Source organism: Varroa jacobsoni, unplaced genomic scaffold (assembly GCF_002532875.2).
Source record: "Varroa jacobsoni isolate VJ856 unplaced genomic scaffold, vjacob_1.0 scaffold_137, whole genome shotgun sequence".
NCBI lineage: Eukaryota > Metazoa > Arthropoda > Arachnida > Mesostigmata > Varroidae > Varroa > Varroa jacobsoni.
In genome coordinates, this window is record NW_019213039.1 from 162948 (window position 1) to 176115 (window position 13168).

A 13168-nucleotide genomic window follows, 5' to 3' on the forward strand; every position below is an offset into this window, starting at 1 on the left:
CGGCTGTAGGATAGAGCTGTTGGGACGGTACATAAGACTGGGCATAAGCCGTTCTTTTTCTGACTTTTGGTTTGCCAATAGTCGACGCTGTCGTTTAGTCAGATCGTTCGTTTTGTGCCACGATGATTTTGGCTTTAGTTTGAAATCCGAAGATAGTTATGGTAGGTGGGAAGCAATAGCGGTTTGGACAACCTTTATCCTAAACTTACCAAAGTTGAAAAGTTAACGAAATAGTTTTAGCTTGTACAATGAAGGCTCCGTAGCTGAGAGGACTATTCAAGGCCGGCCTGTTGGGTTACAAATGGCACATTAAAGCTAGTCAACACATTTCACCAAACCCTTCGAACGACCGCCTATATGCATATATAAACCTACATCTTACAGGTACAGAGTCTTTTCAATATGTAGAATAACTGTGCTAGGTCACTTCCGCAGCTTTTGGCACTGGCAGGAAAAAAGTTGTTTTGATGTCAATTGACAGACCCATTTTCCGATCCATTATCCAAGTAATCATGGTTTTTTTAAATTTATTTTAACAAAACGAAAACAATAGTTCTATAGAGAAACGTAAAGTAACGAACCTACTTTTTCTTGTAATTTAATTTGCTCGGGCATTGAATGCAGCGTTAGCGTATTTATCGTGGTACAGCGGTACGTGAGACCGCGTATTTAAACTTTATAGAGATACCTTTCTTTGTCCTCAGTCCCGTGGTGGCACTTGTTTTAATATAGTTCGACTACGGCAGTCTACTCGAGCAAACAAAAAACAATTATTAAAGTGAGCGTTTGGAGGCGGGCAGTTGAGAAGCAACATTCCCGTATCTTACTACCGTGTATGATGTAACAAAAATGTCATTGCGTCAGCTGGAATTCAGATATGCACATATCGTTGCCTCTCATCGGATTACGTAGGCTTCAAATGGAAAATTTTTTTTTAGACCAGATGATAATGTGTGGAGCATATTTATGGCAATGACATATCGCTTACTAGCAATTACCTGTTTTGATCTCTTCATGAGAGGCATTATAGACATCTATTCATTATCTTTCTCGATGATTGTGGCAAGCGCAAAAATCAAAGCAGAGAGTAAGTGAATGTAAAGGTCTGGTGTTTTCGGTCCCATGTTGAACCATATTGGTCCCAGCTTAATTAGGACCTGATGTCTACTCTGATACCCCACGGCAATATTATATACTTGCATATTTAACGTACTTATCTGACGGCATCTGTAGAATACATTACTATACGGAAAACGACGAGATCGTGAGTCTCCTTACCTATCATAATCCGATCTATAGATCTCCTATAGTTTACTTGCATTTCTGTTTTACGTTGTACGCAGTCTACAGATTATGTCGCGTACCTGTCCCGTGTCCATTAAGCTTAATTCGTTATCCGTCTCTTAGATCTGGCTAAGGAAAATTGGTGGCTTATAAACTTACCTCGAAAACAACTGAGGAACAAAACATACTCATATCTACTCAATGGTCTTTTGTTAAAGTTCCGGACGCATGTAGTTTGAAGGGAAAAAAAAAGCAAATGATATATATTTTAATCAGTTGGTCAGTTTATTATTAGAAATAACGGTTTTGACGGAAGAATGCGTTAAAATGAACGAAATATCACAGCGCTGATATATTATTCTAAAGCTACTCGTACTAATAGGAACATCTATTTATCTTTCAGCACTAACTTATAATTTAAGAGTTTGAGATATCGTTTCACTTTGAACTTAACAGTTCGTCGAAACGTTGCCGTTGCAACTAAAAGCTTGTATACGTTTTTCTTGCCGAAATCATTTAACAGGTGTCCTGGCGTAACGGATCTTCACCATTGCCCGTTAAAACATCGCGACAGACACATCCAAATGGTCTCAGCGATGTGGTAGCGATAGCGCGGTTCGTTGTTTCGCGATGGGACCTTGGAGCGCGGCTGCAGTGCGTCGTTGAAAGTCGAGCCGCTCCGGGCCGATTAAGCGGAAACGCATTGACGCTCGATGTACATGGTACGTGCAGAATGGCGGATGCTCTTAGCCATAGATATGAGGCGCTTTTTAACGCTTTTTTTTGCTCTATAATATTTTCTCTACTACTTAATAGTAAAATATGAACGTCGTCAGTTAGCCCGGGACCGCTGTTTTGAGCCCCCCACTAATGCTAAATAAAGAGACCAGTATAGTATTATTGTTCGCTTCTGTTTCTAGTCTGATACATTAGAATACCAATAATATTGCGGCACTTGGATATATATCTTCGACACAGAACAAGACTCACGTATATATATATATATATATACACCTGTGATACGTGATCTAACTGAAATAGTTGCGATGTTTATATCTTTTCACATTTGTTTATGCCTGCTTCTCTACGTACTAGCTAGAACGTCAACGCTCAGAATATACACTAATCTAGTTATTGATTCATAGACAACAAATAGTCAACTTCGTTCCCCCGGATGATAGAGTACTCACTGGTCTAACTAGTAATACTTGATGTCAGAACGTTCTTCTTTTTGTGTCCAACGAATCTAGGTATTGTTGATCGTAGTGTAGCCTTTGCCTAGAGATAATGGCGGTGACATGATCTCGCTTCAAGCCTTCACATGATTATTAGGCTAAAGTATACCGAACCTGTTACTTCCAGCGTCAGCTACTCGCGCTTTGTGAGGGACGATCTGGACGTGGCAATTCCATTTCAGTCGTTTTCGTTAGTTCCGCACGTGAGAACGCACTTCGGAACCATCCTCCTTGAAGCCCGGCAGGTTCCGAAATGCAGCTTGAGTCTTGCATTCGTTCTTTTGAGCGGTCAACCTATCGTTCCTTTTCTAGAGCTTTGCTACTGCGTGCAATATTGTACATCATCATAGCATCGGTTCCTCGGCCACCTTCTTCACCGAATTCTGTCGCGCATCCTAAAGCTTCCCACTGCCCTAGCTTCTACTTGCATCAACCATGTGGTGATTTCACCGTATATTCTTGCACACGTACCGTGTGTTTAACAGCACTTTTTCTCTATCCATAGTTACGTTAATCTCACGTTCATAAAGCCCTTGGTCACTGGCTTTCGGTAACCTACTTACGAATACTCGTCTTCTGTTCCTACAAATCTCTTCGCTAACCCTAACGGTTATCCTCCTCTTGCTGACACAGACTTTCCGAAGCGTTCAGTCGCACGCCGAACGATCTTTTCCATATACATCGAAGCGAACCATCCGCAGAGGGCTAAGCTAGTAGGGGTTAGGCTGATTCGTCGGAACAGATTCCAATGCAGGAAACATATCGTGCTGGGAGCACGCTGCAGGAACAGATCTGCTACGTGGAGCCGATGTGGCCCTGAACGACCAAACCGCAGTTGCCGCTCTCGACTTTATTTTCTGTCCCCAATCACGTTCGCGCAGAGTAGACGCTAGATGCGTTAGACTGCAAGTCAACGTGCGTCATGCATCTTCTATGTCCCCTAATGTGCTCGATCATGGCCGGTTAATACATACAAGCGCATAGCTTCTTCGTTAGCTGATTGAAGTTCTGGTTGTGTTGATTTCAAAACAGTGTTACGTATTACATGCACTACTACGTAGTGACACTCACGGGTCCAGGAGGCAGAGAATATAGCGTACAGCGTAACGTGGCACGTGCAACAGCTGGGAAGAGGGGGCGACATTCTAAATATGTCGGTGTGGATACACATCAGAGACATCTAGTGCATCTAAGGACGCATGGGGCGTCACCGTCGACCGTCACTCATCCCTGACCCCCATTGCTCCCTCACCCTCTTCGGCTAACTTCGACGTAATAGGACCATCCCAGGCTATGAAGCATAGAACGTGTGGGATGCATAGTGGGCGTTGTGCCCCGCGGCGAGGCTATCCTTCCTAAAGCTATTGCGAAATGACAGCAGAAGCTGTGGCCGGTCGAAGCCCTTGCAAAGTTGGGTTGAGTCCTCATCATTTAAAAGGTATAACGAAAGCGACGATGAAAAGAACGACTTTATCTTGTGGCTTGTGTGGAGATTATGGTAGATCAAAGTACAGGGAGATGGCAATGCGACACCATGACAGCTATGGTACTGTTATTACTTTCGAGCCTGCCATGATCATCGGTATTGAATATTGGAGCGCAGTGATGCGTATGTCGCGACAGCCACCACGCGATCATCGGGTCTGCAAGCCGTTGTCTGCGATTCAGTTCCTGGCGGCCTCTGTCGCTGTGAAAGCTTCTGTTAATGAATTCAGTCGTTAGTGGGTAACAGATAGAATCAGCAAGGACAGATCCGCGCGTATGAGATTCAATCTGAGAAGTCAGAACATTCGAAGTTTAATCCGTCAGCAATTACAACGGTAATAATAATAACAACGAAAGGTGACTAATGCCAATAACACTGTTTATTAAAGGCTAGATTTGATATGTTTGTTGAATTCGTTAATTTGCTAGATTTTTGAATGGAGATTAGGTGTTTGCCGAATTACTAATTATGTCTTTTTAAGTATGGCATTTCTATTTCATAGCTTATTTACAAATACGTATATATATATATATATAATATTTCCAAGTTTCGGCAATGAACCATCTCAGTGTTAGAACCATTTAGATATATAGAGCCATCGATATAAAGTATATATACTATGACGATATATATAGGATCCTGAGATTGATTAATATAATTGTCGTATTGACCGTGCAGGACAACAACGATTGTGGATTAATGTGCTTCACTCATTGCGCAGCCTTTATTCACTTCTTGAGTTTTCTACTGTCCATTCAGGAGGGGTCGTGGAAGGGTCTATTAGGGTGCTCCAGCGTTACGTTTTAGTGTTGTTTTTATATAAAAAAACACGTGAAAACCTACCTTTGAACTGAATCGACGCATCCCATTATTGCAGAGTTTGAGCTAGATCAATTCTTTCCGGCGTTTTTTTTTCTTCATAAAAAAAACAAACAAACTATTTTTTAATCATGCGTGCTTGGTGCCTGAATGGTTTAACGATACACAAAAATTTGTCGTCCTTGAAAAGTGTGTACGAGCATGAGATCCGAAATGAAGAAGAATGTGTAAGATACGGTTTATTTTCTAGTCTAACCTAACAAAAAAAAACCCGTCTCGCTATTCAAGATTGGCGCTAAAGAAACAACAATGATGACATTTACCTACTTATACGTTCGCAGCTTTGTATCGGTATTATATTAGGTATAGAGCACCGTTTTCTAAAACGAAGTTCATTACAAGAAGCAATCGAGTTCTTGAAAGCCTTCCGACAGCACGATGTAATTTTTACGTCATTAAAGATATTTTTGTTTGTGCTTTTTTTTTGATAAGTCTTCAAGCGCTTTCATACTAATTCTTATTGTGGATCTTCGGATTTGTCATCTTGTTAGCTTTTCGAATTTTTCATAGAAACTGACAACAACGCCAACAGTCAATTTCGGGCAACTAAAGACATTTAGAATTTTGTTGGATGTTTTTCCAGTGTCAAGATATAAGACAACAGCCGGTCTTTGTCCTTATTCCAAGGGCAAACTTGCTGCCAACGCTTATGCTTAGTAGCAACATTTCATCTAACACTCGAATCATAAAAACAGCGATTGTCAAGTATATTTAATGGGCTATTTTATTTTGGTGACCTAATTATCTGCTTTGTCCTGAATTTCAGTCCGTCCCGTGTCCTTGAATCTGCGTGGGCCAAGTCACCCCGTTGTTGCAGGTGAAATGGTCTCATTAACATGCGTCGTCGACGGTGCTAAGCCTGCCGCCAACATCACGTGGTACAACAGGTTGGTTCACGTAATAAAGCATATTTGTTTTTATCTATTCATTTTACGAGCTAGGTAAGGAGATTTGTCTATGCAGATCGAATCACAGGGCCGAAGGGTTTTTAAATACTCGCTGAGGCGCGCGCTCGCGTTTAGCGTACACCCGTTCGTTCTACGTAAAATCGTCATACATGAACTAGACTGGTCATGTTAAAGTCTCGATACAAGTATACCAACAACAGAGTGCAATTTGTACTAATCAATATATAGATACACGTAAAGCGAAGCACAAGATATCCAACAAGGATCAGATCTTTCACATTGTCCTACCCTATACTTTCCTCACTTATTTTCTATCGATTCCCTGCCAATAGACGCAACATAGCATCTTGCCACTGTCTTAGCATACGAGCCTAAGCCGCCTGCGGGCAGTGAAGCATATACTCTCGCTAGCTAGCACAAAGGTCGAGTTTGGCAGGAGACTTTGGAAAAAGCACAAGAACCAACGACCAAGTGGCAACGTCGGCGACAACAATATACCGTCAATTAATAGCGACATCAAAAACGAGCAGACCAAAAATAACCGCCGTACTCTTTACGAGCCTCGCCAGTGTCGCTGTACTTCTTACTTCTCGAATCCTCTCTTGCCATTATGCGCTGACCCGTTTGTTCTTTCGCACCCTGTTCGTCTATGGTAATATTGCCAACAACGCTACATTTTTTGGTTTTGCCTGCCTCGCCTTTAACGGGCTTTACTTTCTGCGGTTCTCACAGACACACCTACGGGTAGTAGCAGCGGCAAGCTGCGACGCTACGATCCGTTGTCTTCTAGCTGGTGCAGCTGTCGCTGTCGTAACTATCATCATCGCTAGCTTTGTCCCACGAAGTAAATAATAACAACAACGACGAAGACAATAATAATAACTACCTTCAGTTCCAAACCTAGCGCACTTTCCGTTGTCGTGTCAGTTTGTTTCGTGTATAAACCGTTTGTCTGTTCGCGCCGTTGTTCAGCTTGGCGGTACTACTCGAAGCTTGTAAGAAGCGAACGTCTTCGGCCTCTTTGCCACTTTCTCGCGTCTCCTTCGCGCCCTGAGGGCGAAGTCTGGCAAGCGAATACGCGCGAGGGTGAGACCAGAGTTCGCTGTCGTCGACATCTCCTCAAGCGTCACCGCTACCGCAAACAGCGCTGCCTGTCTTGCACAGCTCAAGCGTTCGTTCATTGGGCCATACACCCCGCCACACATGGTTTGTTGTTCTGCAATGGATGGGGTTTCATCGACTGAGTTCGAGGGGTAGCTTTGTACTCCCGCAGGCAGCATCAGTAATAGCGTCATTGTTGAAGCGTTGTTTGCTCTTGCAAGAGCTAACACGAGATTCGAAGCGCCCACCGGCGAGGACAATCGACACCCATAAGTGTACCCAGTCCTGTCCGGCCACCAAGTGCCGCCTGGCTAGCCTAGCCGCCGCCTTTCGTAACCATATTGCTGCCGCCATCTTCGACAGGGTGCATACCGACCCATCGATCGTTGACTGCCTGGTGAGCTGCCTGGGTTTCCGGTGCAATACTTACACTTTTGCTGGCCATTCAGAGGACTAAGTCGTCTTCTTCTTCTTTCGTTAGCCTTTTTCTTTTTACTGGGGTTCTGTTTGGTTCTCATTCCTTTTGTTTCCCTATGCGCCTAACGCCGGCCAGAGCTTTCGCTCTCCTCGCGTCTCTGTGTCAATACGAGTAAATAGCCCATAGGGGGTTTGTGTGATACACGCTCATAAGGTGAGTGGCTGCTGGCAGTAGCGGTTGTGGCGAGCTGGTGGTAAGTTAAGGTCGAGTCATTTCGTTTCGATTCGGTTGCTCGATGGATTGACGGGCAACGGCAACGATTCGGTCGTGGTTTGGCAACTGTACGCGGCTCTCTTTCTTTTTGCTAGGTTAGGTGCCGCAGTTCCCTGACTAGCTTGCTTCTGCTCGTCCCCGAGGCCATGTCACCTCCTCTTACTGCCTTCGACAAATGCGTGACAGCCTCTAGAGAACGTCGTAATCAAATGCTTCGAATCGCTGGCTGGCTGGTTGGGTGGCCGGCCGGCCGGCCAGTTGGCCGGCTGGTTAGTAGCCTGTCGACCTGCCTGTCCTTTGGTCCGGTCTCGGCGCCTACTTTGAGTGGTAATAATGGTGGGCTCGTGTAGTTCGCCGCTGATGGTAATCTAATCGTTGGGGTAATGGGAGCAGAAAACGACTCATTAGTGCCAATGCCAACCGGGGCAACGTTATTTGATTGTATTGTAGTAGTAGTATGTAGGTAAGAAAAATCAGAAAGAGCCAGCGGTGGTTAAAAAAGGAAGTGAAACAATTCTCCGCAAGATAACTCTTCATGCTCAGTTAAATTCTTAAAAAACAGAAAAAAAAAGTAGTGGTTAGGGAAGTGCAAGTTACGGAATGCTATAAGCATGCTAATTGCATGAAAAGTTCTTTAACTCAATAGTTACAAGTGTTGTACAAATGGTGTACTGTTGCTCATAATGGAATATTGCTGCATAACTGTTTGTCAATATTGCTGTGAACATTAATGGCTTACAATGTTATTATATAATGATCGACGCGGGGGCTTGGCTGGCAAAACCTCTGAGAAGAGTGCTCCCTGCTTCAAGTCCTGAAATCGACTCAAGAATACTATACAATTGATCTAAATAAAAAAAAAAACTATTTATATTATGGTTTAGTTACATATTGGCTTCTACTATAACAGTTATAGTTCTGAGACTTCCTGAAAGGCGTTTAGATCTATTTGGAGAATGTCAGAGTTGGTACATTTCCAAATTCTTTTGTAGCTACATAATGACAGCAGTGATTTATAAGTGTCGAAGATCTTTGAATTATTATGATTTATTACAACAATAATTTCTCTCTCCCTTCTGTCCGCAAACCAGTAGAACAGCTATTTATGATTATACTCTCTTCGTCCTTCACAACAAGTGCTTTACGTGACTTATGCACAGACATCTCCACCAATCGTGTCATCAATTCCAGCTATGTTGACGTCTTTAGTCCTCCTAAAGAACGTCTTTGCTAGGCTTCTTCCCATGGAACGCTCAGAGGTAGCGCTTAAGTGCAAAGGGTCGCAGAAGTTGAGAACGACCTGTCCCTATAGCGGTCTGCCTGCTTTTTTACCTCACGGGTTACCCTCCGTGCCTATTTTCGTTTGCCTCTCGATCTCCAGCTCGTTGCTCTCCGCTACTTCGCAGTCTCACCCTGTCACAGTCCTGTTGAGCCTCGAACTTCTTTTCTGAGCGTTCCCGCTACTACCACTGATGCTGACCGAAGCTGAACATGATTTGTTGAATTTTAATAATGTTGATCAGTGATCATCAGCAGGATCCATTTCGGGTTGTCTTTCCGCTCATGCAGAGTCAGAGGACGAGGCAAAAAGACCAGCAACGATCAACGACCGACCAATGACAGCTACGACCGATCATTTTGGGAAGAGAGGAAATTATAGGGGTGAGTGACTGACAAAATCAAGCGAGTTGCGTGCGACGGAGGGACAATTCACGACAACGATATAGATTCCGGCGTAGAGATACATATTAAGCAGTTTAGTCACATTTCTCCAGAAGCAGTCGATCATTGGGACCTCTCCCTCCAGCTTCAAAGCTCCCTTCATGCAGCCCATGCATACTGGCTAGATTTGAAAATTCTTTTAAAATCCCCTCGATAGCATGTTCTATCCTGGCATAGCTAGACCTCACGATGCCACCGTCACTAATGGATGGAGAGGACGCTTGCCCCTAAATAGGCCCGTTTCAATGCCTCTCTTACTCTGGACGATCGGGCAGCGCCCAGTGCTACCGTCACAGTAGAACAGCAAGAATGGTTGCAGCATAGGACCACGCTATATTTTAATGAGCTTATCGGAGGTACCCCACGCGCTTTTTTCGCTGGCCGACCCTGTGCCGGCTGTGCTGACTGAGGCCTAGTCTCTTTCAAACCCTGGCTGAGCTCCGTCTATTTAACAGCATTAACGGCAATACTGTACGGTACAAAAGCCATCGCTGCTGTTCGAGCACTGAACAGATACACACTAAACATACACACACAGGCTCACATATAGTAAAATGGGGCCGTAGCCAACCCAACTATTGTACGTCGCTTTACACAAGATTAGAAGCAGCAGCAGCAGCAATACCAGCGTAGCAAAGGCAGAGGAAGTGTACGTTACAGTGCAGGCAACTCACCCTCGATTAAAGCTTAGCAGTCGCCGGCATAAGTCCGTTGCGTTACTTTGCAAAGCCCCTGTTTCACGGTAGTTTGTCTGTGTCAGTGTACACTATTTGTAAGCCTTTCATTATCTGAATAGAATAATAATAAAGAGTTTAGACAATGATAGTCATGATTATACGTTGTATATGTGCGTTATAGGCGAACGTGAATTTGTGTGTGCGTGTGTGAAACGGGGTGGGGGGGTGGGGGGGGGGGTATCTCCATATGTACCGGTTTAGTCCTGCTACCATGCGCGTACTATTTGGAAATCGACATTCTGTTGTATGTGGCCAGACAACGCCTGAATGAAAACTGTTATGCACCGCTATAGTCATAACAAGAACAATTGTCTCGTAAATCGGTGCGGACTTGTCATCGTGGTCGGCAGTGCAGAAGCAGCGGTGTCTCTGACTGGGAAACCGAAGGCCACTACCTAATTAGAATTGAAAAAAAAAAGCGCTGAGACTAAGAGAGCTTTAGTCATTACCATTCGCTGGGAAGACTCGTAACGTGTTGCTATTTACCAGAAATTTACTAAACTACTCTTTATTTTGAGGCAACACGTTGACGTAATCATAACCTCTTTGACCTTCGGGCATCAATCACATTGATGCCGTTTGCTAGTGGCCAAATGTGCACAAATATATCTACACACAAGTTTTGGTCACAGGTGATAAACGAGTCTATAGCAACTTATTTGCGTAAACGGCACTTGTGTCCATTTATATGCACAAGGATTATCACCTAATTGGCCTGAACTGGCCTATAATTCAAATTCTACAAAAAATTAAAACACAACGATTTGAAACAGAATTCAACATCCCTGCTGGACGTATGCTTAAGATAATGGTATCTTCTGTTGACAATATATGAAGGCGGTTCAATATAATAACCATTAGACGAGTTTGCACTTTAAATTATGTTGTTCTTAACCGAACTATTACTTTTTCCTTTGCTTATTCTTTTACGTTAGATCGGAACTGGTGAGTCCGCAACCCGTGTCGACAGAAGAGCCTCTTGAGGATGGCACCTTCCGGACGACTTCAACAATCGTATTCATCGCTACACAGTTCGATCATCAAAGCGAATACTTCTGTAAAGGTATGCCACGATTTTATATCATTTTGCCCACTGTTTTCTGCACCACATATGATACAAGCTATTGCGAAAGCCTTTATTTTTTACTCTCTCCTTATATATGTTCGTAATTCCGTGGTGAGGTGTCACACAATTGCGCGCGGAACAATTTTCTTTAATTTTTAATGGTATTACATCGCAGTATCTAGATCAAAAAAAGAATATGCAACCGTTGTCACGGTGTAGAAGTTTTTTTTACTTGAGACAGGCCAATAAATTTCGAACACACCACTTCCAAGCACCTTTATTCTTGTACAAATTAGACCGAATATAGGTCATAGATTTCCGATAACATACAAGGCTGCAGTCCATTTTACCTACAGTCCAAATTAGCAGCTAAATCACAGTTTACATGCTGATGGACTAAACAGCAGTCCGTATCTTGGGTGGCTTCATCGATATACACTTCGCGACCTCAACGGACCCATTGCGCAGCCGCCGTGCACCGTAGCCTTCCTGATCTGAGTCTAGCGTCGTTTTTGAGAAGCTCAAAAACGCCAAACAGCTTACGAACCTCGTCCGTTAACCTAATCATTCAGACAGTTTTCAAAAAAGCGGTTTCAGCACTGTGACAACCCCTTCGTCTAGGTTGCGGCCGTGCGTCCACGTCTTCTGTAGTAAGCTGCGGACCGCAAGCCACCAGTTTGTCTAAGATGGATTTGGTCCACGGCTTGTTTTGTTGGGTTGTATGTACGTGACTACTCTCGGCCATCAACGCTTCACTTCAGGGACGGGTTCTATTGCTACGAAAATACCCGATGATCTACCAAGACAAGATCGAGACGGACTGGCGTATGGCAGCGATTTGCGTGTCATGGACTGCATCGCGCGGTGCTGGAAAGACCGACTTAAAAAAACGCAGTATCATTCTGTACAAGGAGTTCAAGGTTTTCCAGGAGGCCTTAAGACGGTCAGTGGCGGTATTCGGAGGATTCAAGCTCTCGACCACTTTCCCTTTAACCCCTTAAACCTCGAGCTTTTGAACCGGTTAGATCGCGGATCACTTCTCTAACGCAAGCGTGTCAATAGCGTCAGTAGCGTTGGATAACAGCTTTAGCTACTCCGGCTAGTTCTGCTGACAAGCTGAAGACACAAATCTTCAGTTTAGTAGCGTACCACGAATATATAGAAAGAGCCGCGGAAGCATATAACCTAGCATTGGCCTGCTTAGCTAACGCGGCCGTTCCGGCTCCTTTCGCGCTGTTGCTATACCGAAATTGAAAACTTTCGATAAATCGTAAAGAGTTAGAAATTGCTCAGTGGTTTAATGCTATGGGAAAGCGGCAAACAAAAGAGAAGGTGGCTGAAAAAGAACCAGATCTGAAGGCCGCACAGCATGGCAAGAAAGTGGGTACATTTTGGCCCTGCTGGCATCATTTAAAATGAAAAGCCATTTTCCAGATAGATATTTGCCGACAACATTATAAAGCAGTTGTTTGCTGTGAAGAAAAGTGTTACATTGTATGTGCGCATAACAGTACTGAATGACTATAGGTGTTTAGACGAAAATGCGGAATGGGCGTGTAAAAGCATTGGATCTCGAACCTGTCGTTGTTTATAAATCTGACGTAAGAAGATGGCTGGATATTTTACTATAACTATCATTGTTGTTGAATGTGGAGGGGTTATAAAATGGATTCAACAGCTGTTTACTCTGAGCACGATATGCTTCATGCTAACCAATGGCAAATACACGGAGGAAAAATCGATTGATGATAGGTGGTGTTGCCTTATGGCGAGTAACCTAGTTTTCGGTACCTGTCGTTCCAAACGCCGCTAAATTGGCTCCCTGTACTCCCGTAATAAGATGCGCGCAGTTTTCCTGTGTAAAAAACAAAAGGTATGATTGAGTGACTGATAGTGCATTGAATTTCTGCTTTGCACGACTACCTCCTGTAGCTGGCTTCGACGATTCAGTGATGCCAGGAGCCGGACCAGTCTATGAAGATCTATATATATATATATATATATATATACTCACCTGTGGTTCTCAGTTCCATGACAGCATAACAATTTTCATTTCATG

General features: G+C 43.7%; 1 protein-coding gene across 1 annotated transcript in view; it reads left to right on the plus strand.

Moving 5' to 3' along the window:
• LOC111268547 (hemicentin-1) overlaps positions 1 to 13168 on the plus strand; it is a 151294-nt gene that overhangs the window by 107398 nt on the left and 30728 nt on the right. Inside the window, exons 6-8 of the mRNA XM_086971737.1 lie at positions 1808 to 2006; positions 5651 to 5771; positions 10979 to 11106. Of these exons, the coding sequence (XP_086827863.1) occupies positions 1808 to 2006; positions 5651 to 5771; positions 10979 to 11106 (448 nt within the window). The remainder of the gene's footprint in view (positions 1 to 1807; positions 2007 to 5650; positions 5772 to 10978; positions 11107 to 13168) is intronic.